General features: G+C 45.8%; 2 protein-coding genes across 11 annotated transcripts in view; one reads left to right on the top strand and one right to left on the bottom strand.

The window, feature by feature from the left end:
• SLC8A3 (solute carrier family 8 member A3) overlaps positions 1 to 11674 on the top strand; it is a 144320-nt gene extending 132646 nt beyond the window's left edge. For 3 of the 7 annotated variants that reach the window (XM_012438222.3, XM_012438223.3, XM_012438226.3), the window contains 5 exons: positions 377 to 394; positions 4083 to 4207; positions 5103 to 5202; positions 6897 to 7172; positions 9562 to 11674. In XM_012438222.3, coding sequence (XP_012293645.2) covers positions 377 to 394; positions 4083 to 4207; positions 5103 to 5202; positions 6897 to 7172; positions 9562 to 9938 — 896 coding nt within the window. In that variant the 3' untranslated portion in view covers positions 9939 to 11674. The remainder of the gene's footprint in view (positions 1 to 376; positions 395 to 4082; positions 4208 to 5102; positions 5203 to 6896; positions 7173 to 9561) is intronic. The other 4 variants (XM_021675048.2, XM_064374989.1, XM_064374987.1 and 1 more) reach the window with 2 other exon arrangements.
• Positions 11675 to 23215: 11541 nt separating this feature from the next.
• The window catches only part of SMOC1 (SPARC related modular calcium binding 1), a 149289-nt gene continuing 145663 nt past the window's right edge, over positions 23216 to 26841 (bottom strand). For 2 of the 4 annotated variants that reach the window (XM_021675051.2, XM_021675049.2), the window contains exon 12: positions 23216 to 25328. In XM_021675051.2, the coding sequence (XP_021530726.2) occupies positions 25312 to 25328 (17 nt within the window). In that variant the 3' untranslated portion in view covers positions 23216 to 25311. The remainder of the gene's footprint in view (positions 25329 to 26841) is intronic. The other 2 variants (XM_064374986.1, XM_021675050.2) reach the window with 1 other exon arrangement.

Below are 26841 nucleotides of genomic sequence, written 5' to 3'. Positions count from 1 at the left end.
TTCTCACTCCTGTTTTTACAGAATGGATGTGATAACCTGATATCCTACATGATCATGAGTGACCAACACACCCACTTGGTTCCCCATCCTCATTCCTCCATTCCTAGCCCTTTGGGTTGCCGGGAAGGCATGGGAGCAAATGCCCTCACAGGGCCTTGGTGCTCAGCAGCCTCTCCGGCTGCTCACACCTCTTGCTGCTGCTCTGTGCATGCTCCAAAGGCTGCTTTTTGCATGTGGCTGCTGAGCTCTCATCTACTAAGCCCACTGCTTTCCTTACGCTGCCAGCAACCACAAAACCTGGGGATACTTTCAAGACGGGACCTTAATGCTCTTTCCTTTTCTTTCTTCCACTTGTCTGGTATCCATTTGCAAACAGCGCTCCTGTTATCTCCAGGTAAGAGGTGTCTTGTTCCCCTCTTTTCTTTTCACTTCTTGCCAGTGCCATTATTGGTTTAAGATCAATGTCCTTTGATTTATTGAATAAGAACTGCAGACTCGAGTTAACCTGACAAATTCTCAAGGACTGGGAGATTTATTTCCCCACATGAAGCAATTATGAGGAAGCAATCATGAGGAAGGCAATTCCTTGAGCATCACTTCTCTGTGGACATAAGTAAAAGCATAGCTGATCCTCTCTGGGACCAGGAAGATAAATTAAGCTTACCAAGAAGATGGTGGATCATAGACTTCTCCTGAGTCTTAACATCTGCCATCTCATGTTGTGGGGGAAGAGACCTTGAGAGTCAGAGCTGGAATCTCCTATTATAATTGTGATAGGATTTGAAAGAAAATACTTTAATCCCAAGGGATCCAGGGAAAAATAGCCAAACCTGCTGTGAGAATAGGAAAAATAATTTTTAAAGAATCTGGAATTTTACCAGTTTTGGAGATCTTCCATCTCATCGCAGCTGAGACTTAAACTGTAGAACTTTAGTTCATTTGTCACTGACCCTTAAAGTCCTATGTGCCATGAACAAGATGAATTAGGATGGAGGTGGGGGCAATGATCTGGCTGGAAATAGAAATTTTAGAGAATTTATTTTGGAGAGATTCTCATGCAGAATCTAGGTGCTGTGGAGGGCATATGGCTACTTTGAGAGTATGCTTGCGTGAGTGGAAACCAATCGTAAACAGCATCCAACTTCATGAGCAGATATGAAAGCGTTTTTAGCATACCTAGCAATATTCTAACTCTCTGTGCAAGCAGAGTGGTCTATACAAGACAGTTTCAATATATGTTAAAAGAACATCTTACATTTCATCAGTTCTTTGAACACAGAAGAAAATGGTAAGGTCATTTAAGAGGCAAAACATCTCACAGAGTTCATTGGTATTCAGAGTCACCTACAGGCTACATCCTGGGTTCAGGAAGAGGTGCTGTACATAGTAAGGACATTTGCCTTCTGGGAGCCTTAAACAGCAACAACAACAAATGTAGGTAACTCCTACATCTTTCTTTTGTGGAAAAAACAGTTACTCCAGCTTCCTTGGCCTTTTGCTTCTTTTTTATACCAACAAGATAAGGGCTACCCACAACCCTCTGTTCTTCACTCTTCTCCCAGGGTATTGATTTCATAGCATTGGGTCTTTCTTCTCCACTGCACTCATCCTCTTGCCTGTGAAGATATGTAAGGCTTCCTTGTTCCAACTCTTTTCTCCACCCCCCACACATATATGCATAACAAAGACTGCGATTTAATTTAAATTGCCTTATATTTTTAACATATTTGCAAATATCAATAGAACCTAAAATGTGGGAAAGGAAATGTGTCTTTTCCTAGCTCTTTTAATCTGTAAGCCTTTAATTTAGGAGCGCTTGATTAGCCTTCCAATCCACTGGAAATCTCAAATCCTGGTTTTAATTTTCCTAGGTGGACAGGCAAACATGATTAAAGCACCTGGTGGTGAAAGACAGAGAGCGAATATGTTCATCCCGAGCTACCCCACCAAGCTCAGGGGCCCTGCAGGAAAAGCACTAGCTGCATCACTCTTCAGAGCACTCACAACCTCCCTTTCTTGTCTGGCCTAGAAAGCTCTTTGTCCTTCCAATATTTGTTCAATTTTCCATTCTATTCTTATTCTATCTCTCCCCTCCTAACCTCTCTTCCTTTTCCTAGAACTGAGAGTTTATTTAGTCAGTCTGAATATCTAATCACCTGTCTTTTATTCTCTTTACTTGAAATTCTGAGGAGTCACATAAACAAGTGATCAGAACCACTGTGGTCCTTTAAATTAGAGACTTATAATTCTCTTAAGAAATTAACAAAATTTGAATTTAAAGGAATGATCATGACAAAAAATAGAAAAAGGCAGGAATTACTGCCAAGCCAAGAGAGTAGAAACTAGAATTAAGTTAAAGGTGTGTGACTCAATCAATTAGCAGATATATACAGAGTGCCTCTGTGGGACTGTGGGAGATCCAAAGATAGAAGATTGGTTATTTGTCAAAGGAATTTTTGCAGAAAGTTAGATGGAAAAACTGACTGTCACCACAGGGGTGGACAGGTCAGTGGGTAGATCAATATCCTGCCAGATGGATAAAGTGCTAGATTGATAGCTAGACAAGGGGTTAGACATGTACATCTATATGTCACTGGAGAGCTCATTATATTGATATAAAGTTATTGTGTCATGTGTAAAGTATGACATGAGGCAATTGGGGAGGGAGGAGTGGAATAATACTGTCACTGCTAAGATAGGCATTGTGCTATGGTGCTTAAACCTGCAAGTAAAGGAAAAGTGTATGGAATCGTGTGTCTTTTTCTAAGGGCTCTTTCCCAGAGTAGCTTGCAGTCTGGCTTCTAAGGTTGCCAGCCCCATAGCCAGAACCCTAGATTCAACCAGATTTACCTTCAGAATTAACTAATCAGAGACTCAAATTCAATAGACAAAATGAAGTCAGGCTGCTAGAGGATGTCTGCTGACTTGGAAATACTCAGAAAGACATGGCTCCTTGAGAAAACATTGTTTCCAAAAGTGGCCACCAACACTAGAGGCAGGACAGCACCACAGACAGCTCCCAAACATTTGGGGATTGCCTTCTGTGCTTGGTGCCAGAAACACTGAGTAAAACAGTGAGCTCAGGAAGTCTCCACACTCTCTCATACCATCTTCATGCAGTCCAACTAAGAAAATTCTTACATAAAATATAAGGCTTCCTGCTTGGTAACTTACACCCTTGGCTTATAGTGTTTTCAGTGAATTTCTTTCCTTGCAAACTTGAGAGCTGGAGTCTCAACCCTCCCTTTGCTTCACCAATTCCCCAGCTAGAGAGAAAAAAAGACCTTCTTGGCCTCTGACCCATTTTGTCCTTGAGATTATTCAAGGACTTCAGGATTCCCCTGGGAGGTTTACTGTGTGGAATGAAAGCAATTAAGGAGCCCAATAAAAGAATTAATTGCAAGTGAGAATGTGGACTTGGATGGGAAGATGTTTAAATGAGCTCTGAAAGAAGCAAGCTGCCAAGAGCAATTTTCTAATCAAAGGGGAATAAAAAGATTCAATCTCTATTTCACTGTAATCCAGAAAATACGTCTTCGTGGAGAAGTGGTCTTAAAATGGACTCACCAGCCAAAGAGGAAAAAAAAAATATCTAACTGTTCACCGTGAGAAGGGACCATTGGTAAATAAGTCAAGATGCTGTGAAACCAGTAGACATTTCCTTTGAATAAATGTACTTCTGCACCTTCAAGAACTCTTACAGGAAGTGGTTGAACCAACAGGCCAACAGTTCAAAATAGTTCGAGGTCAAAAAATGTGGCCTTTCTTCCCAGTTCCCCCACATCTCACTGAATGTCTCGAGAACTTCACTTGATGTTATTTCTCAGAAAACTTTTGGGTCAGGTTGTCCACCAGGTGTAAAACAGAAAGAGCAATTCTTATCCCAGCCTGCAAGGCACAGTCTCATGGTCTGGTTATAAAGTGTTTAGTACTTCATAAAAAGTGGCACTAAAAAATGTATGAACTCCCCATTCCCAAGAGTTATTAGCTTTGTACCCACTGCCCATGCCTAATACTCTGATCTGTATCCTCCCAGGGAATGGAAAAGGTGTTAAAATGAGTTTGATTTTGTTTTGTTGCAGAGGTGACAGACAGGAAGCTGACTATGGAGAAAGAGGAGGCCAAGAGGGTGGCAGAGATGGGAAAGCCAGTATTGGGTGAACACCCCAAACTAGAGGTCATCATCGAAGAGTCCTATGAGTTCAAGGTCAGGCAATCAGTGCGGTCTAATTGAATAATAAATGAATTAAAGTGGGAGGCAGAAGACTTGTTTTTTTTTTTTTTTCCCACCTTCACTAGTGAATATGTGAAGCTGAAATTGAACAAATCACTTACCCACCCCAGGTCTCAGTTTCCCCATTTGTAACATGAAACAAATAGGCTGTCCATTTGTATGTTAGGAATATTGTGAGGAAACATAACATAGAATGTGAAATAAATGGGCTAGAAAGGCCCAAGATGTATTATCACTAGTGTTTAACTGCATTTTTAAAGCAAAAATATTAAAACTCACTACTACAGGGCAAGACATATTAACATCATTATCCTTTTCTCTATTGTATTACTCTAAATAGCCAATTTCAAAAGTCACAACCAGGTCAGGCAATGGGTGACTCACACCTGTAATCTCAACACTTTGGGAGGCTAAGGTGGGAGGATCACTTGTGCCCAGGAGTTTGAGACCAGCCTGAGCAACATAAGGAGACCCCCATCTCTACAAAAGATAAAACAAAATAAGAACTATCTGGGTGTGGCGGTACATGTCTGTGATCCCAGATACTCAGGAGGCTGAGGTTGGAGGATGGCTTGAGCCCAGGAGGTTGAGGCTGCAATAAGCCGTGATTGCACTCCAGCCTGAGTGACAGAGTGAGACGACCCTGTCTCAAACAAAACAAAACAAAACAAAACAAAACAAAAAGATTACAACCAAAAACAAAGGGAAATAGAAGGATTGCTTCAAAAGAGATCGCCCAAGGCCACTCCATGCATAACTGTCAGAACACCCTGATGGCAGGGCATCTTTCATTCCTTTGATGAACCAGACTCCTTATTGGTTCTGAGCATTCTAACCTCATGATTCCAAGTTTTTCTCTTCCTAACAGACTACGGTGGACAAACTGATCAAGAAGACAAACCTGGCCTTGGTTGTGGGGACCCATTCTTGGAGGGACCAGTTCATGGAGGCCATCACCGTCAGTGCAGGTGAGAAGCACCTCAGGCTGGCCTTGCTGGGAGAAGCAGACAACCTCTGAGAAGGAAGCGTAAAGCCACATTAACAGCCCACCAGACTCTGGGAAGGCCTATGTGTTCAGTCTTCCCAGCTCTAGTCCTAGGTGCCTACTGATTTACTGGGCCACTGTGGAAAAGAATCATGGTGTAACTGAAAAAGCATGGCTATCTCTAATCTCACATCCTTGTTCTGCTGTACGAACTGGAACAACGTACCCTCTCTGAACTCAATGTCCTCATTCTAAAGGGGAACTATTGCTACCTTTCTCAGAACGGTAGAAAGCTACAGAGTCTCGTATAAAATACAAACTCAGTAAATTCTGATTTCCGCCATTCTTTCTTTTCATTTGTTTGATCCCTCTCTTCTGTAAAATGTGGGACAATTCTGATTTAGAGATGCGGGAGTTAGGAGTTTATAAAATGTTTTGCATCAACTCTCTGACAAAACACCTGGATGATTCCAAACCACTCCCTCTGCATTTACTGACGGGCCCCCTCAGTAGCAGCCCCCAGCACAGCCAGGAGTCCCAGCAGCCTGCAGACGTGTTGGAACAGGGAGGGAAAGGGTCTCCCAACCACCGTTACTATCACCTCTCAGCATCACCGAGGCCTTCTTGCACTGCTGAGCACTACTGGCCTTGTCTTTTTTTGAGAGGATTTGTTGTCATAGCAACCCCCAGGGTCATATCCCCAAGGCCCCAGAGCCAGAGCAAAAGGACAGCAGGAAGAGAGGTTTGCTGCTGCTGCTGCCCCACTTTTCTCATCGCCTGCTTTAGATCTTTCTAGCTCCCCCTGTGATGACCTGACTGTGCCCCTTGAGACAATAAGCGGAATGTAGGCCACATCATCTACCCCCCTTCTTTTACAAAGGAGGCGCTTGAGGTTCAGAAACAATAGATGATTGACCCTAGCTCACAGATTTTCTTCATGGCAAAGCCGGAATGAGAACCCAAGTGTTCTGACTTCTACTCTTTTGAAACCCAGCTTCTACTGGTTACGCCAAAACATGACAGAGGTTGTCCTTGGCAAGGCACAGGCGTGCCTCAGTCCACCCTCCCATCCAGGGCTGCTGAGTGGACAACTCTGCTCACATTTCCTGGCAAGGACAATCAAGGCCCATCCCTGCTCTGTCCCATGAGGTATTTGGAGGATGGCACTGGCTTTGCAGTATATTCTCATGATCTGGAATGACAGTCATCCCTCAGGGGAGAGATAATGACCAGAACCACGATGATTATTGCAGCAGTCAGGTCAGAAAATTTGAGAGGAGCCCTACTGGTGTCCAGTGAAGAGTGGCCATGCTGAGCTGATTTCACTTTTCTTTGCCTAGACAACCAAATGCAGCCTGTGAATCCTCCTTTCTTTCTGCTCCACTATCTTGCCCCTCTTAATCACCTACTTTCTTCTCTTCCTGATTCCCTGACCCTCTCTCTCCAACTCTACCTTGGTGCCCTGTATTCCACTGACCAGTGAGGCAGCCCAAATTGTTCCCCAGTTGTTTTCTGGCACCCCGGCCCTGGCCCCCACCAGCTGCCCAGAAGATAGCTGGAGTCCCCTTCCAACAGATGATGCCTGTGGTGTGGGTTGGGCTTGACTTTCTCATGAATGAATCTCATGAATGAATCTGACTTTACTACCCTTCTCTTGCCTGTTTATCTTGCCTCCAGCAGGGGATGAGGATGAGGATGAATCAGGGGAGGAGAGGCTGCCCTCCTGCTTTGACTATGTCATGCACTTCCTGACGGTCTTCTGGAAGGTGCTGTTTGCCTGTGTGCCCCCCACAGAGTACTGCCACGGCTGGGCCTGCTTCGCCGTCTCCATCCTCATCATCGGCATGCTCACCGCCATCATCGGGGACCTGGCCTCGCACTTCGGCTGCACCATTGGGCTCAAGGATTCAGTCACAGCTGTTGTTTTCGTGGCATTTGGCACCTCTGTACCAGGTGAGAGTGAGAGGACCTTGAATCTGCAAAGAGGATATTACCTGGTTCAAATGACCCTTGCACTCCATCTCATTATCTTCCGCTCTATCTCAGATCTGAACTTAACAGAGCTTCTGCCCTTAAAGTGCACAAAAGTCAATCAAAGAGATGAATAATGTTATTAGCAATACAGCTAATATTTCCTGAGCACTTTCAACATGACAGGTACCACGTGTGTTCAGGAATTTACACATTTTCTCCCTGCAATGTTCCCCAAAGCCCTGTTAAATAGAGTAAGTTATTATCCCCACTTCACAGACTAAGAAACTGAGGCTTAGCTACATGCCCAAGTAAGCGGTCCAATTTCTTAACCTCCACATTATGTGAATAGGCCACAAACAGTGCAATTAAAATAATGTAGATATTGTCCTCTTTCTATTTACCTCTGGCCATCTCTGGGAAGCTAAAGATTAGCCAGCTCAAAGATATCAAAGGAGAAATGCCCACATACATTCCTGGCCTCCTCTACTTGGAAGCACACTGTGAGTACAAAGTATCTCCTAGCAGAACAGGCAAAGGAAGCTCCATAGCTTTTATCTTTTTATAGGATGAATTACATACTCTCTTTTTCTGGCAACACTCAGAGACAAATAGGAGCAGACATTCCTTCATTCATTGAACAAATGTTTACTGAGCCCCTATTATGCCTGTTACAGTATTGTGCTGGTTTCTGGGACTATAATGAAAGGCAAGATACACATGCCTCCTTCTCCACGTGGAGTTTATAATCTAGTGAAAGAGACAACACTCAACTAATATAATTAAAGTTATCTGGAAAAATCCTATGAAGAAAATGAAAAGGTACTGCATAAGGACAGAAGCTGGGCCTGAATGTCAGAGTTAGCAGGTAGAGAGGGGCTGCACTAGCCCAGGTTCCTTACTTAATTCAGTTAGGGGCTTCGGGGCTTCTGAACTACGAAAGCCTGCCAGGGAGCTGGCATCCTAATTGCCCCAAAAAGAAAGAGAGGGCAACCTCCTGCAGGAAGGTTAGGCTGAATCTCATCAGATAGGACTCTCCTTGCTGGACCAAGGGAAATCAAATCCTTTTTGTACCAACCAAGCATATCCTTCAGGAGAGTAGCTAAACCTACATCACGTTCTAGGAAAACCTCTTTCTAAAACCCCAGCACAGGCCAGTGGGATTATTTGTCCATTAGTGATGCAAGAGATTTAGCTATTGTGGAAATGCATCAGGAGGTTGGAAATTAGATGGATGATCCCAGGAAGGCCTGTGGATGAGATGCCTTGTGATCTCTGTTCTCCAGGCTTTGGGGAACCTGAACTATTAGAGGGGAGGGAGGAAATATGGGGAAAGCATAGAGGTGGGAAGAAGTATCAGAGGATCAGAAGAACAAAAACAAACCAAGGCCACAGGCAAGAAACGGAAGAGATTTTATCTGGGAGATCTAAAAAAAAATGGCAACAATGAGGCAAGCCAGGCAGATATCTTTAGGCACCTCCAAGTCTTTGCAATTGGTCTAGACAACAGCTAACAGTATTTGAGGCTTTAAGAAGGTTATCCTGTGATCCGCTGATCTGATTTAGTGGCTTTGGGTAAAGCTCTTCGGATATAGTTGATGGTATGGGAAGGGTCTTTACATGAGGGCTTTAGGGTCAAGTCTCTTGCTAACATCCTATGTGACCTTGGGTAAATTCCTTAACCCTTATTTTTCTTACCTGTAAAATAAGAGGATTGACCTAGATGTCTCTGACAGTCCTCCTTGTGCCCACAATCTGTGCCAAGATCTAAAGTCAAACACCCTGCAAGGCCCTGTGATACACATATAAACCACAGAGATAGAGCCCCGTCTTCCTTGAGTCCACAGCTCATCCTGCATGTCCTCATCATGGTTCCCCAACATGTCCTCTGTTCCCAAACTCCATCACCTCGCCCAGTGCTGAGTTAGTAGGCATCGCTCAATAACTCTTGGTGGTTCATGAGTAAAGGCCCCATATGACAGTTACAATCAGGCATCTACTCCAAGCAACTTCTCAGGGTGTCAAGGTTCCCTGGGGAGATGTTGTGGGATGGCAAACTTCCCTTTTACTTTTTCAGTAAAAAGTACTCAAAGGAGAACAATAAGCCCACCCAGTAAATATCAGAACTGGAAAAGCCCTTCAGAATATTTCAGATCACTGCAGATGAGGAATGGGAAGCCCAGCCCAGGGATGTGACCTACCCAGGGCCAAACAGCTGTCTTGTGGCAGAGCTAGGAGTAGACCTCCAGCCCTTGTCTCTCATTCCTGGGCTCGGCCCACCAGCTCAAGTTGTTTTTTGGGAATACTGGGAAGACAAGCCCTGCACACCTTAGCCTCCCGCCGGCTCCCATGTGTCTCTGTCCTTTTCCAGATACGTTTGCCAGCAAAGCTGCCGCCCTCCAGGACGTATATGCAGACGCCTCCATTGGCAACGTGACGGGCAGCAACGCAGTCAACGTCTTCCTGGGTATCGGCCTGGCCTGGTCCGTGGCCGCCATCTACTGGGCTCTGCAGGGACAGGAGTTCCACGTGTCGGCCGGCACACTGGCCTTCTCTGTTACCCTCTTCACCATCTTTGCATTTGTCTGCATCAGCGTGCTCTTGTACCGACGACGGCCGCACCTGGGCGGGGAGCTCGGTGGCCCCCGTGGCTGCAAGCTCGCCACGACGTGGCTCTTTGTGAGCCTGTGGCTCCTCTACATACTCTTTGCCACACTAGAGGCCTATTGCTACATCAAGGGGTTCTGAGCTACAGAACAGAGCCTCCAGCAGGGCAGGCCCAGAACTTCTCCTAAGAGAAGGGCACTTCCCCACCAGTGACCTCTCTGGGCTGCTCAGCCCTGGAGAGGCAGCATCAGGACCCGAGCCCCAGGAACTTCACCCAACTTAGGCCCTGGCAATGAACTGAAAGGGCAAAGTCTTAATCAAACAATGGAGGAATCACCCACTTTACACAGTATTTAATTAAATACAAACAAACAACAGCAACAAATCCACCTCCACCCCATCCCCCTCATATCCCTGACCCGAAGCAAAGGTCAGAGTCTTTCACCTCCTTCTGTTCCACCTTCTGATTATTCCTTTGTCTCTCGTTTCTTTGGAGGCAGGCTTTCTCCTGTCTGTCCAATTCCATAAGTCCTATTATCTCACTCAGCTGACGAGACGTGAGAATGAGTCACATTCATGTGGCTGGGGTGGGGTTCTTTTTTCATTGTAATCATTATTGTGGTTGCTTCAGTTTTGCCATTAGGTTTTGCTTATCGTTTCGTTTTGTCTTTTCTTTCTGAAGTGAGTGAGAAAGGTGCCATGAAGGAATTCCAGGTCTGAGCCGACAGAGAGAAACATGAATTTTCAGACACATGCTCTCCCGCCACCTCTTGGCTCCATCAAGATCCAGTTCCTCGTCTCCCTGTTTTCTCTGAGTTCTTGGGAGGCGTGATGGCGTTGGGGTAGAAATAAGCTCACTCACCGATGCAGGCTCCTGTAAAGATCTTAGAGGAGCTTCAACTGGAGCAGGAGGAGCTTTTTATGCTTATGTTGAATCAAGTCAAATACAAAAAGCGATTGTCCCTCTCTGCCCAAGCCTTTCCAATTCTGTGTGTCTTTACGTCAATGTCCACTTGTATATCCTTTTGCAGGAAGACCCATCAAGTGAGAGAGAGGGACAAAAATAGGAATGGTGTGTGATGACAAAGGGCTTCTGGAAGAGCAAAAGGGACGCAGGCCTTCTTGAGTGTCTTTGGCTTTGCACCTGAGTCAGGAGAGAAGAGATATCCAACCAGTGAGATCTTTAAGTGAAAAGTTTATATTTTAAATGTCAACGTCCCGAGAAATGTCAGCTTCACCACTCTCTCCCTTCCTAATGCTCTGTACAAAGAGGGCTGACTATATTTCTTGAAGTGGTGGAAACACTTAGAGGTTTATAAGAGAACAAGGGGCTCCCTTCACCTCTCCTGGTCCCTCAGGTCACATGTGAAAGCACTTTTACAAGATAGGAGCTGGAATTCCTTGATTTCTCCCATGTACCTGCTTGTTTTTAAACTTCATGAAGCTCTTTTGCCAGCCTGTGGGGTAGTTCTTGCTCCAGTAAGAGGAATCTTAGTCGTTATAATCTCATGGAGCCTGGGTTTTTAGAAGAGAGATCACCATGCCCTACAGACCTTTTCCCAACAAATGTGGGAAGGACCTGGCTTTAAACACACACACACACACACACACACACACACACTCACAAACGGACATAAGACATCATCACAAAACTGCCCACGGATCTTTAGGCTTTCTGCATTGACATAAATACATTTTCTAAGTGGGGGGAAGAAATTAAAAAACACCTGTTTAATTTTAAACACTTTTTTTAAGAAAAAAATAACTAAAAAAGAAACAGTGCTCATGTCATAAACTATGTTGACAGTTGCCAGTGGAAATGTTGGGTTGGTTCAAAAAAAAATAATAAAAGCTATACTTATATCTCTCTACATACAGCTTGTTTCTCCCTGTGTTTCTTCAGTGAAAGGTCCAAGGGGCCACCCTGGGTTTCTTCCGTGGAGACGTGACTCAGGTGAAGGTGTCATCTCCTCTCACACTCAGGGGCCAACGTGTCAGACCCAGTATATTTTAAGCAAAAGTACTTCAGGGAAATGCCGCTTGTCAAAACCTGGACTTTGCAAGATTATAAGATGTAAGTAGAAGGAAGAGCTGTGGTAATTATGGAGGTAGGAGGTTTCTGTATCAGAAAGGCATGGCAGCGCAAGACTCCAGCTAGGAAAACAGCGCCCTGTACCTATCACTAACAGACATCTCTTCACTCGTTAATTTACTCATTATTCATTCAACAAACAATTTAGGAGCATGTTTAATATACTGAATGACACTCTGATGGTACAAAGAAGAACAAAACATAGTTCCTGACCTCAAGAAATTAACAGTCTAGGTCAGGTGTGGTGGCTCCCGCCTGTAATCCCAGCACTTTGAGAGGCCGAGGTGGGTGGATCACTTGAGCCCAGGAGTTAAAGACCAACCTGGCTAACATCTCTACTAAAAATTTAAAAAGTTAGCCAGGTGTGGTGCTACATTCCTGTAATCCCAGCCACTCAGGAGGCTGAATCATGAGAATTGCTTGAACCTAGGAGGCAGAGGTTGCAGTGGGCTGAGATTGTACCACTGCACTTCAGTCTGGGCAACAGAGCAAGACTCTGTTTCAAAAAACAAAAAAAAAAAAAAAAAAAAAAAAAAAGAAAGAAAAAGAAAAAAGAAACTCACAGTCTACATGGGGGAAGTGATCCAGAAGCCCATTAAACTCATTCTAAGAACAGGGGCAATGCTGCAAAGGCCTGGTGGGGGGATATTGTGGAACCCAAGGCAGGAAGCACAGCCAGGCCATAGGAGCCTGAAAGTCATCAGGGACTGAGCCCACTCTCCCCACTTCCCCCAAGTCACCTGGTGTCTCTCACCCTTGCTTCCCTCTGCCCATTAGGCCCATCCTCTTCCTTTATCTCCCAAGGTGTTTCCTCTGATTTATTTTCTTACACACAGCCCAGCACAGTCACCAGCCCCATCACTATATCATGACCTCACAGTTTTGATCATCACAATGAACTGGAACTTCCTTCTTTTCCTCTGACCGCAAATTCTCAATCGAGAGAATATGGCCAACTCTCCATCTCCAGAGGGCCATTCTGAGAAGGCAGAATCCTTTGTAGAAGACAGTCACGGTGTTGGAGTGCCTGTGGATTGGGTGCTTTGTGTCAAATCTTCACTCCTGGTACAACAATCCAGGTGTGGATAGGAGGAGGATGATCTTGTAGGTACTATTGCCCCTTCCAAAAGCCAAGTGAAGAGAAGGGGTGTATGACACATGTGGACACCAAGGTGCAAATGCTAATGGAAGTCCTATTCCCTGAGCACTGTAAGAGTGATTTAAACAGAGTGCCATGGGAACATAATGGAAAGAAATGCTAACTCAGCCTGGAAGAATTGGGAAAGACTTCACCGAGAATGTAACATGTAAGTAGGATCTTGAAGGAAGATGAAACTGTGCTTTACTTTGGTAAGGGGCTTCATACTGAAGGATGGACAAAAAGTGAATAGCACGTTCAAAGGCACAAGGGTGAAGCATAACATGGCACAGTCATGGAATGATAGCAGTCATCATGGCTAGGATAGAGTTCAAGAGGAAGGCTAAGGGTAGGTGGATCCTAACTGTGGTCCTACTGTGCCCTCTGCTGAGGTTTAGAAGCTGTCTGAAATAGGGTCCTGGGCTTAAACTTCTGGCCAGAAATGGGACTGAGAAAGCAGCATCGGGAATAGAGTTCCTACCATGGAAGCTGAGAAGGAGATGGCAATGGGATTTGTGAGTGAAACAGATCAGCACAAAAAGCAGGCAGGGAAAAACGTTGAACCAAAAACCTCATTCAGTTTCTTTGCCAGCCAGTAAGTTAAAATTTTTTTTAAAAATGCCTTTCAGCAGATTAAATGGTAGATGCAAAATCACAAAATCCATTTGTGCCCATCACTCCCCTTTTCTGAGTCCTTTCTGGGTTATCCAGGTGTTAGGCTTTGTCAAAACAGAAGCTGGAGGAGAGTTGAGGAATGCATCCCAGGAATCTGAAGCCCTGAGTACTACTTTAGATGTCCCCACTAACTATCCATCTTCTCTTTGGATCATAATTTCCTCAACTATGATTGAGGTTTTCATAAATGACGTCTGAAGCCAATTACGTCTAGCTTTAATATTGTGGTCCTAGAATATATACAAAAGCAGTGTGTGCACACATGCATGCACACGTGCATGCACACAATCAAACTGGCTGGCTACCTTAATCGACACACCATTGTAGATGGCCCTTTGCAACTCCTTGGCCCTCTGGCCTGTGTATTCGACAACATGGAGAAGACGTTGTTAGCCATTGTGCACGTGTTCATTTTCAGCACTTCTTACTGATTGAGCCACAACATGCCCATCCCCTTGGCTCATTTATCATTAGGGTAATATTAGCTGCTGTAATAAATAAACCCCAATACTTCAGTGCTTAGCAAAATAAAAGTTTATTTCTCATGCCCATAATAATCCAATAAGGATGTTCTTGGTTAGCAGGTGGCTTTCTTCCATGTGATGATTCAGGGACTCAGTTTCCTTCTATTTTCTAACTCTGTCGGCCTCTGGGGACCTGGAGTGTTCTTCATCTAGCAGTAGATGGAACAAAAATTAGAAAAAGCACACACACTTCTGACTACCTTGGCTTTGAAGAAGTACTCATTACTTTTGCTCATATTCTTTTATCAGTAAAAGCTGGTCATTTCAACTCACTCACACACAAAGGAGACTGGGAGGTATCATCCTTGGTGGGCAGCCACTTCCCATTGACCATTCTAGACTACAGAAGGATGAAATGTGTATGAATGTTTGCTCTGCCACATTCCCTTTGTGATTAAACATAGACACGTTTACTCTTGATGGCCAAGAGCAATCTGACCTATGTCTATGTGGATTTTCATGGTTTATATAAAGCTTTTCATATACATGTGTTTGAGTCTGATAAGAACCACAAGTGGTAGATAGCTTATTAACAAAGTTCTGAGACGTTAGATGATTCCCTAGGAAAACGCAGGTAGTGAGAGGCAGACACAAACACAGGTCTTCTGATTCCAAATTCAAGCTCTTCCCAGAATATTATGAACCCTTGTCACAAACACCAGAACAAAGAATGAAACTTACAGGAAGCTGGATGTAGCCAGCGAGAGAGTTCCACAGAGAGGCAGCCAGGGTTGGTGTCTTATACGGCATTTACGGCATTTTCAGGAGGGAACAAAGGAGAGGGGAAGTCAAACTGACTTCATGAAAACTAAGATCAGCCTTTACTAGTAAACTTGAAGGTAATTCATTATTCTTTTCTTTTTTCTTACACTTTCACTGAAGTATAATCAACAAATAAAAATTATATATATTCGAGGTCTACAGTATGATGTTTGGATGTTTGTTTACATTGTGAAATGGTCACCACAATCAAGCTAATTAACATACCTGTCACCTCATATAGTTGCCCTTTTTTGTGATGGGAATGCTTAAGATCTATTCTCTTAGCAAATTTCAAGTATTTAACACATTATCATTAACTGTAGTCACCATGCTGGACATTAGGTCTCCAGAACTTGTTCCTCTTATAACTGCAGGTGTGCGCCCTTTGAGCAACAGCTTCCTCTCTCCCGACCCATGCCCTGGTAACCACCCTTCTACACTCTGTGTCTATGAGTTCCAACTTTGGTAGATTCCACATATGAGTGAAATTATGCTGTAGTTGTGTTTTCTGTGCCTGGTTTATTTTACGTAGCATAATGTCTTCCATGTTCATCCACGTTGTCACAAATGCCAGGATTTCTTTCTTTTTTAAGGCCAGATAGTACTCCATTGTATGCATATTGTCACACACACACTACAACTTCTCTACTCATTCATCCATCCATCAAGAGACACTTGGGTTATTTCCACATCTTGGCTATTGTGAAGAATGATGCATAGAACATGCATATACAGATGTCTCTTTGAGATGCTGATTTCATTTCCTTTGACCATATTCCCAGAAGTGGGATTGCATCATTCTTGCTTAAAAATCTGGAAAAGAGTTGTAGCCCAAGGTAAACTATTCTAGTACCACAAATCCTTAGATTCTGATTTCTAATCTTAGTCCTTTCTGCTATTTCTCAAGTTCTTTCTAGCTTCTACCTCAGCAAAAACACAAGAGAGTGGTTGTCATTCTGTCATCTTTACAAACTGCAAATTGCATCAATGGGATTGCTTCTACAGTGCACGGTAACTAATCATTTCTTTGCTATGATCGTCACCTCTGACTGAGTCCTCACTCAATTTCTCCTTCCATGACTGTGGGGCAGATGTTAAAAACTGGTGGCCAGCAGACTTGATGTGTTTGACTCTTACAGTGCTTTTCCAAAACTGGAATAGTTGTCAATGTTTTAAAACAGAAACATAGTGTGTAAAAGTCTGGATTTTGGCTTCTCTGGCTACACTGGGTAGTCATTCCATGAGGCAACAATCCAGTGGAGCTGCTAAATGGTCACCCTATCTATGTACACCGTATTTACGCTCTCAGATTACAAGAGTTTCTACCCAACCTATGTCTCTTATTCTTGTGACAAGCCCAATCCTGAAGCCATCTGTGTGCCTGACAGCTGCTACGGATCGAGGATTGAGATATTGCATTGTGGCTTTTGCGTGTTGGTGCCTGCCTCCAGCATTCTGTGGGGTTTGGAGCCCAGATCTACTATTTTTACCTGTTGCAGAATCTTAAACAATTGACTGCCTCTCTGAGCCTCAGTTTCCCTAATCCAAAACCACAGCGTTGCAACAATTAAACAAGTCATTCTCAAGTCAATTGCCATAGTGTTTAGCACCTTACATACATCCTAGAAATGTTAGATTTGAGTGTTAAGATTTGGAGAGATGGTCAAGGGACACCAAGACCTCCAAGTTAGGTGAACCTCTAGACATGGTGGAGAAGAGAGACAGACATATTTGGTGTCAGAGAAAGAATGACATGGAAGAGGCAGCAGGCCAAAGGAGTTCATTCATGCTAATAAGTAAGTGAGGTAATGGTGGGCTTAGAGAAGAGGGTGAAGCTTTGGGAGAAGTTAAGTCATCTGCCCAAGGTCATTCTGGCATAGCTAGGCTTAATATGTAAGTTGAGCATTATATTCATACGCCCCTGCTGAGTAGATAAGAAAGTCATTATTTAATGTCAGGGTAGTGAAGAAGAAAGCATAGATCATAAGTAGGATAACTTGTCTGGTTTGCCCAGGACTTGCCTGGTTTTAGCACTGAAAGTCCTGTGTCCCAGGAAATCCCTCAGTCCTGGAAAACTGGGACATTTGGTCACCCTAAAATATTGAGCCTTACAGAGCTAGTAAGAGGTGGACACTCTACATGCATCTTCTACTCTGTTGTGCTGCCATACTTTCCAGCCATTCCATATCCTGTTACCCTTAGCCAGCATCTCAGTTAGATGAGGTGCTTTCCCTCATAGGATAACCCAAACTTTCATTCCTACAAGATTTGAATTCTAGGCATGTTGCTCCATTTTCCATGGACCATTACTTTTGGGTAAGGGAGTATGAAAAGGTACATCAGATGAATTCTTAAGTTGCAAGCCCAGTCCTTCATATTCTCAATTGCAATTTCCCCCAGGTAATTAGGACAATCACCTCACCCAGTTCATGAACACAAAATGACTAGGAGGAAGCCTCTGCTTCTAATTCATCAGAACCAGAACTTTTCCTTGGGGGAAGCATTTCTCCATTGGTCATTGGGACTTCCAAACCTGCTGAGACCAAAGCTATAAAAACAAAAAGTGAGATTCTTCAAGTGGGTTATTAGGCATAATAATGAAAGGGATCACCCATCTCTACCCCTTACTCTCCAGAATTATGATCCCATCTATGGGTAGATAACACTACATGTTGGCCCCCAATTACAGCATATGCTGCATTCAGTATGATAGCATCTTAATATCACAAGGTATTGTCTTCTAGCTGGTGCTGTAATTGAGCCTGAATCAGGTAATTCCACCTTTGGGTAATGGGAAAAGTGGTAAGACCAGTGACTCTGGTCGGACAATGTTGTGAAACATATCATTGCAATGGATAAAACATTTGAAGTCCATAAATGGACATGCTAGCAGAAACATTACGGACAAGAAAGGCAAATCCATACCCAGAATATGAGTCTATCCTCTGTGAGGACTGACTGCTACTTTTTTCATAATGACAATAGTCCGGTGAAATCAATCTGACATCATATAACCTGCTGGCCTTCTTGGGAGATACTGCCATGTCAGTGGCTCATCGGTTGCTTCTGCTGTGAGCAGGTCGTACACTCATCAACAGCAGTAGCCAAATGGGCCTTGGTGAGAGGACAGTCATGCTGTTGAGTCCAAGTACAGCCTCCATCCCTGCTGACATGCCATTTTGTTCATGGATCCACTGAACCAGCATCAGGGTGGCTAGAGAGAGCAGCCAACTAATATTAACGACAGTCATAACTCATGATAGCATGAGTCATATTGAGAACATATACCACCATGGTTGCTCTCTGATAGGCATTTGTGTGGGGCACTATGAGCCCCATTCCACACATGGAATTTCTAAATTCCTAATTTTTCTTGCCACCAATTAGCTTCAAGTCCTCAATGAGGCAGTCACCCATCATCTGCTGCATGAGTTGGTGGAGATCCATGATTCAGGCCCAAGTGGACAGTTCAATGTATGGCCTGAAGTTCTGCCCACTGGGAAGATTTCCATCCACCACAGTCTTTGAGGGTCATCCGTGAGTAGGGCTATAGATGGCACTGTCCACTTCTGGCTGGTGCTGGCACACTGTGCAGAATTAGGTTCATGCTTTTTTCTTATTTATTCATGGTCACAGGGAATTCCCCATGAAGTCAAAGTATGGTTGAGGGAAAGGCAGCAAAGCTGTTACCTGGAGTTACCACAGGAGTCAAAACCACCTGTTTGTGCAGGTTACTTGTGCTTTCTTGACCTGACAGGGCTGTTTTCCCTATATACGTACCATTTCCATTTTGTAATGGAATATTTCCGAGCAAGTTCAGTTTTATAATTTAATGGATAAGGTACCCAGTTCTACATGGGTAGGTTAAGTCATATGTTATTTGGTGTTACTCCTTCCCTGCTTGTGTCCTGAAGAGTCCTAATCGGGTCGAGCATTTAATTAATGCTGCAATTTGGGCTTGGTCCATATCCCCACAGTCCCTGCAGCTATAGGAGAGGAGAGACTTCCTTAAAGTTTCCTGGGAGGAATTCCAGTTATTCCTGTGCATATTAAACAGCTTTTAATTTGTCCTTTCCCCTATGTATGTTCTCTAGGGTCATACAAAGAATCAGGTGATGCCATAATTTTTGAAATCACTGCAATTGCCCTAGGAACGAAGTATTAGAACTGCTTGATCTCCCAGCACATTGCCCTCCACTTTATTCTCTGCCCCATTCAGTGATAATGTGATTATTCATCATGCCACCCTTTACCTTGGGTCCTATTTACCTTCATCAAGGAAGTTATCCTTGAGCTGCTCATGACCAACCAAACCCAGAGTTCCACTTTATGAGTTTGTTTCCTCCAGCGTCAGTTCTGTATCACTCAGAATCCCAATAGAAACACATGCAACATTTGAATTAGAATGGTCCAAAGATATGGACAGAAAATTGGAAATGCAGGGCTAGTGGCAGTGGGGTTATTACCACCCCTAGACCCAAGTGGCAGGGGAGGAGAGGTTTCAGGAACTGAGAAGGCGAGAGAATCAGGTAGATAGGCCTCTTAGAGAGGAGTGATACTTTTCAGTCGAAAAACACAGCCAGCCCAAGGCAACCTTACAGGGAATAAACACCCTGTCCTCCCTCAACTCCACTCTCCCCTTTCCCATTAGACCACTGGTCATCCAGAGAGCACAACGGATGCCATGCATAGGAGTCAGTGCCCCAGGCAGGGCACACGGCAGGTGAAGAAGGAGGAAGAATGGCTTAGAGAGGCAGGCAGAAGATTTCTGCATACCACATAGAGTTGTTGCAATGATTTCATAAGATAACAGGCTTAGCAAAGTGCCTGACATACAGTAAGAACTCCTCGGCAAAAAGACACTGAGGAGACCCAGACAGGTGAAGCCAATGGCTGAAGGACACACAGCTAGTTCATAGCAAAACGAGGCTGAGGACCCCTGTAGTAAGTGCTCTCTCCATTGGCCCTGCCTTTCCTGCCAGACTGTGTGGTTTTGCTGCTGATATTAATCTGTTCCTCCATCCTTAGCTTTCCTCTGGAAGTTATTGCTCCGTAATGCAGCCCACATCATACATTTTTGCAATAGCATGTGCATCCCATCACGCTATCTCTACCTCATTTCACTGCCTTATCAGGTATGGTTCATTATAACTTTTGTTAAACAATTCACTTTCTAGAATCTGACACAATGCGCTACTCAACGTCTCAGTAGACACACTTCTTTCCATCATTTAATGGACTTTCCCATCTGTATATGCTGTATGCCTCTTTAAATGCATAGCAAAGCAATCACTATTAAGAATATTGAATTAAGAGTTGAAAGAAGTGAATTCTAATTCTGGCTCCACCACAAGCTAAATGTTTGACCTAGAGAAGGCCACTTTGCCTACCTATTGAGATTTTAGATTTTTTCATGTATAACCATTAGAATAGGGGATTTTTCAGGCTCCTCCCAGTGCCATGCTCACTGATGATACAAAGAAGGAGGAGGATGACTGACAGATAGTGAGCTCCAGCTTTGTACTAGGCACTGTGCTGAGTACATTACCCTTGTTATCTCACTGCTGTGTCACAGCAGTCAGAAAAACACCTTTCTGTTCTGAGCCTGGGAGGTTGGAGGGGTGTGCTTACTGCAGCTTATCCTGGTCTCTCCTGACTGAGTCTTCTGAGCAGTTGAGCGATGAGTCCATCACTGTGGAGAGACCATATCCAAGTATGCAGTGCATGTGACCATCAAGTGTGTGAATTCTCAGGGTTGCCCTGCACTAGTAGACAGGCCTGGTCTGGGGTGCCACATACAGGAGGTCGACCAGTAGCTAGAGTCAGTGCTCTGGCTAGGAGGATACAGGCAAGAGAGCTTTCACAGAGTGCATGTTGACAGAGGAAAAAGGGGCAGCGCAGAGTATAAGGGGAGCAGGGGCTGCTCCGGTGAGAGGTTGGTTGAGGGCGGTGTCGAGGAGTGTTTCAGTTCATCCATTTAACAGCTGTGAAGAGCATTTTGAGAGGTGCAGTGTCTGGAAAATGGATCAAACTTGAACTCATGGCATACTAGATATGTGTGTAAATAAACTTATGACATAAAGAAAAGGAATTGGCCAGAGTGCCTCACCAAGACTTGACAAGAAATGACAAGAGAGACTTGTGCCCCATCCATAGCACAGACACTTGCAGGAGTAGGCAGGCAGGAACCAAGGTCATGGCCCTTTTCCTTATCAACTCATGAAAGGCACACAAGGGGAATGTTGGCTCAGGCCCTAGGATTGAGAGCTTGATTCAGCAGTGCTGCATGAACACATCGAGTTTCACCTATTTCTACCTGTGTAGTAGAAATAGGCCCAATGCCACAGACCAGAAGGTCAGGGTGCCTGGAAGGTCTTCAGCCTCCTTGGTGGGCACAACTGTGGCCTTGCAGGTCATTCAGGAATTTGGGATTAAATGACCAGATGAACAGCCTGGCAATCTAGGTTTTTTGTTTTTTGGTTTTTTTTTTATTTTTTATTTTTTGGTGTTTTGTTGTTGATCTACAAGGCGGTAGAAGCTTCCAGCTTCCCATCCTACTTGGACCCTTTTGGGGACCAGGAGTAAGGATGGGCCTGTTGGAGGAGGCAGTCCCTCAGGCCTGGGGCTCCTTCTTTGTCAGCATCACAGTGGCCCTGAAAAGATGCCTGGCCCCAGCGGGAATTACTTCTCAGCATCCTGACTAAAAATGTCCCTAGTCTTCCCCGCCCCACAGAGGCTGCGCATTGCTCAGGAATCTCCAGGTGGAGGAAGAAACAGGATAGATCTGTCTTGCAATTTTCCTTGCCTCTTGGTCCTACTGTGCTTGGTGAACGCAGGGGAAGGCAGAAGGGGGCTGCAGCTTGCCCCACAGTCAAGTGTGAGCTCAGACCTCCCTCTTCCCATGCCAGGCTGGGGGCTCTCTGGTGGAGGCAAGGTCAACCCCAAACCTCGGAGTGAAGTCCTGCAGGGATGAATGCCTGCCTTATTTCTCCTCCCCAAATCCCAGAAGCCTGTACAGGCCTCAGCAAAGTGGTGGCTTTTAAAAAGAACCTTAACTGCTCTTCTGCTCTCACTGCTGGATGGAACTTCCACCAGGGCCCAAGCTGGACAGGCAGGAGGCAGCTGCAGTTCTAACCCTTCAAGTAAGGCAGCGAGGAGTGAGCTGAGCTCCAGGTCTGGAGTCAGAAAATCTAAGGATGACTCCTGCTCTGCCCTTCCAGCTGGGTTACCCCAGCAAGTCACTGAACTCTTGAGTCTGAGTCCACACTTGGGAAATAGAACAGTGATGCCTGTGTCACCAGGTTGTGGTATTCCATACATATGACAGGGCCTGTATACGCAGCAGGCAGTGCCTGGCACTTGGCAAGTGTGCAGTGAAGCGCCTGTCCTCTCTTCTGAGCTGCAAGGAAGGACCAGTCCTGGATGAGGAGGGCCTGTGTGACCACATTCTAGGGCTTAGACCCTGTCCCAGGAAAGCTTAGCTGGAGAAAAGGTTGGAGGAGAGTTTTACAAGAGGAATTATCTTCTGTTCACCTGCAAAGACGAGGGGGCAGAGTGTGGCACAAGGAATCTGGAGAAGGTTCTCAAGGGGGTGGTTGAGGAGGTCATTTCCAGGGACAGCTGTGTGTGCAGAGAGGAAAAAAGGAAAAGAGGCCGGTCGTGCTGAGAAACCCCAGAACCTCCATCCCTGGAGTTCTCCAGCTCTGCAAACCATACCTGCAGCCTCAGCCAGAATAGATACCCCATACAACTGGGGCACAGACTGAAAATCCCAACTGGGGTCTGCTCCCTACCTAGGGCTACATCTCAGCCTGGCGTCTTGTCATCCGGATGGCGGCAATGTACCCACTTTCAGCAGCCTGAAGCCATGGAATAGGCTCCTCCCCCAGCCCTGCCCCCAAAGCTCTGCAGCAACATTCCCTATGTTCCAGTGAGAGGAAGGGAGGGGCACTCAGGGAGGGGCATCCGGTGGGGCAGATGCGTGGGTGGAGGTAAGAGGAAGAATTACAGAGAGTGCACTAACACTGTCAGCAAGGGAGTGCCCTCTCTAAGTGCAGTACCACCCAGTGACCACTTCCAGGACCCCTGCTCGGTTCGTCATTGGCAGCACCTCAGATATCCCTGGATGGAAGTGGAGGGACCCCAGGCCAGGGAAACAAACTAAGTTTTCTAGGAAATCACGCTTTTTCATTAGAGGAAACCACCCAAAGAAAGAGGCAACAGCCGCCAAGGTTTACCCATTTTTATTTTTTATAAAACAAGCTACAAATAGTCTCCCTCTCTCCTTCACAAAGGAAAACCACACAACACTGCCTACACACACAATCCTCTGGGAGACAAGAAGCCTGGGAGATCGTGTAGGTCCCGAACATCTACAGGCAGGCTCCGTCTCCACGTGTGCATGCCTCCTCCAGGCCTGAAAGTGGGGCCAGGGTCTCCTGCAAGGCCCATTCAGCTCCAGCACGTTGAGTTCTCTCACTGGGGCTAATGGGAGGAGGTTTCCTCTCCACCTTGCCACATCGGGGCGGGGTCCCCCCGTCATTCCTGAAACAACCTCTAGGACTTTCTCCAGGATAGCAGGGGCCTCCTCTAGCCCAGGACTCCATCAGAGCGTGTCCTGAAAAGGCTGTGCTCCTCCCACAGGGGCAGTGCTTGTGGTGCCAATGCCTTCCAGACCCGGAGCAGGATACACAGTCTGCCAAGGTGGAGGCACTTATGGGGATGCTGGGATGGAATACAAGACGAGGCCAGATTTGCAAGGGTGAGCCGGTAAGGGCACCAGTCCAGGGCTACCCGACCTCCCTCACTGCCACCACAGCTGCTTATGGGAAGAGGCACTAAGGGCCACTTGCTGCTCTGTCTGAAGGCCACTTGAATGGGCACAGCACCTGGGCAGAGGAAGCTGCACCTTGGACCTGACGGCCGGGCAACCCACACTGGAATCCTGGGAAGATGGCTGTGATGTCTGTGGAAAGCTGGGCCGGGATTTCCCCATAGCTGGGTTATCATCCCTGCCCTTCTTGGGGAGGCAGAATAGGAAACCCAAGATCAGTTTTACTTCTGGAATTAGCTTAAAGCCTGGAAATCCATAAGAAAACTTGAGGGAACAGGAAGAATGTCAGTATTGGGTTTAAAATAAAAAATAACAAAATAACTATAATGTTACCAACAGGGGGACTGACACCTCCCCTAACCCACCCACCCGGCCTGTGAGGACCACAAGGACAGCAGGAGATGGAGGAAAGGAGAGGTCACACCTGGTTCTGCCCCCAGTGCTGAGACAGCTGCGTCTCTGGGAGCCTCACTGGTAGGTTTGCAGGGAGGTGAAGTTCCCTGTTGGCGCTGCACCCCTCATGCAGGCTTTCTGTCCTGTCCTCTCCCCTGCTTAGATATTAAACATCTACTTTTTAAAAGGCCCTGCTGTGTGTCTTTCTCTTCTTTGCCTCCCCTCTCATGCTTTATACAGAGTAGGTGCTAAGCATGGATGAAAATGTTCCGAGTGATGTAATGCAAATCCTTTGTGGATAATTTGCTCAGAGGGTCACTAAGATACCAGCACAACCACCAACGCTGGGTCCTCTGGGGGTCTGGAGAGCAGGAACACATGGGCCCTGTGAGAGCTGGTACCTGTGAGGCTATTCATGAGATCTGGACTCCCTTCCTCTCCAAGGGCAGTTTCCATCTCTCCTCAGCCCAACCTCCCTGGACAAGGCCAAGGGCCAAGGGACTTGTCAATTTTGGGCGATGCAATCCTCCCACTAGAAAAGAGCTCATGGAGTCCGCAGTACAATTGCAGGACTCCCCTCTCTTTATACACAAGGGTCAGTCTCCAAACAGAAGTTTAGTAGGCTCTGGATAGAGTCCTGGGCTTCAGAAAGCTGGACTATGTGTCCAGAGCACCTACCAGCCACAGCAGGGAGAGGAGAGAAATAAACAAACAGCAATGCCAACGCCTGTACAAAAGAACTATACAATTTACATATATATTTATATACAGCATATAAATCTCTTCTCAGCCTCAACAACACCCTCCCCCACCCCCCCAAAACCCTCTAAAAGTTGTCAGTAGCAGATCCAAAAACTTACAATAAGAGAGAGAATAAAGTCTTTCCCTTCCCTTTTCCCACTGTGGTATTAGATATCGGTGTTTTAAAATGAAACCAAAAACAAAACACGCAAATAAGAGTTATTAAAAGTGCAAACATGGTGGGCACCACGTATGTTACATGGGATGTGGCCGGGCCATGGGCAACGCTGAAGATTAGTGTCTGGTGGTCCATCCTGTCTCCCGGACTCTCCACCTGTCTTTAGGTTTTCTGTTCCTTAGACAAGGCGTCCTACTGAGAGGAGGAAGGAGAATGCAAAAAAAAAAAAAAAAAAAAAAAAAAAAAAAAAAAGGTTGAGGGAGATATAAGCAAGAAGTTAGAGCCAGGTTTGTGAGAAATCCAATTACGCCCATCAATTTCCCCATCAGTGCAGCCTTTTCCACCTGCTGCAGCTGTGAGGCTAGGTGGGGCACAGGTCGCCTGGACTTGCAGATGAGCATGTTTTACCAGCCTGTCCTTCGCCACTACGAGGCACCACCATGACAACAGAAATAAGTCTGGCATTGGGGAGAACGAGGCTTTGCCTAGGAAGCGTGGGTTGCAGGGTGTGCACTCTGTTCAAATCACGCTACTCTCACATGCCAGCCTTTCAACCTGGGGCAGGGGTGGAAATGGCAGGGGTGTGCTTACAGGTGGGGATGGCAGAATCTCCTTGGCACTAACCCAATATTTCTCTCATGTCCTCAGCAAACAACTTGAAAATGGGAGCCTAAGTTACCTGGCCAACCCCTTCACCGCTGCTGCGCTACCAAAGCTTCATGAGGGGGTCCACAGAGGAAACAGGGGAGCCCAGAAGGGCCAACTTACTGAATGGGTTTGTGCCTGCTCATTTTCCCTGGGGGAAACTGCCAAGGCTACCACCTGCGACAAACCAGGAACATGTGACACCAAGGGCCTTGACCCAGAGAACTGGCACCTTCTTCCATATCCTGGGTCCCTGTCCCCTCTGACCCCCAGAATAAAGAGCAGAGTTGGGAAAGAGCAAAGAGGTGGTGTGGCTCTGCTTTCTGCTCTGTGGGCGTCTACGGACCCAGGTGGACTTATTCCTGGCCACCGCCTTTACACAAAGTCCCTTTTACATAAGGCTGGCTCCTGCTGGGCACCTCCTTGCAATCCCTCAGCTGTCCACTAAGAAGGGCTCTGATGCTGATGCACATGGGCAGAACTGTCCCAGGTCTTGATTTTCCAAGTCACAGAATGTCAGAGTAGAAGGAATCCAGCAGCAGCTCAGAGCAGATGAGTGACTTACACAAAGTCCAGGCTCATTCTGCTGACACCCACATCTCCCCACAAGGGTCTGAGCCATTGTGGAAACTGCCATGCCTGCTCCAGCAGGACCTGGTCTCCTGAAAAGGAGCAGGGAGCTGGGGGCAAGCACATTAAGAGCTGAGCCTGCCCTGGGATGCTTAGGGCCACGTGACTCTGTGAATGCTCCTGAACCTCTCTGGGTCAGTCTACAGCCTGGGAGCTAGAACCACAGCTGCACTGCTCCTGCTCTGCCTCCTTCACAGAATTGCCTTGAGGATCCACTGAATTCATGGAGGAGGAGAAAGGGCTTTGAGGAGTGCACGGTGCTGCAGAACCCAAGCCCAGCTCCATGTCCCCCAGGTTATGCCAATATTCTTTACCACTGGAGAAAGAGAAACAGGACATGGGGTGAACTGGGCGGGGGGTGGATATTGGTTTACCTAATTTTACAGAGGAGGACATGAACTCTGAAAGAGGGTGACAGGCCCAAGGCAGGCAG

Source organism: Aotus nancymaae, unplaced genomic scaffold (assembly GCF_030222135.1).
Source record: "Aotus nancymaae isolate 86718 unplaced genomic scaffold, 86718_ANA_hifiasm-v0.15.2.pri h1tg000011l, whole genome shotgun sequence".
NCBI lineage: Eukaryota > Metazoa > Chordata > Mammalia > Primates > Aotidae > Aotus > Aotus nancymaae.
The sequence above is the reverse complement of the archived record's forward strand: the minus strand, read 5'-3'. Positions and strand labels throughout refer to the sequence as shown.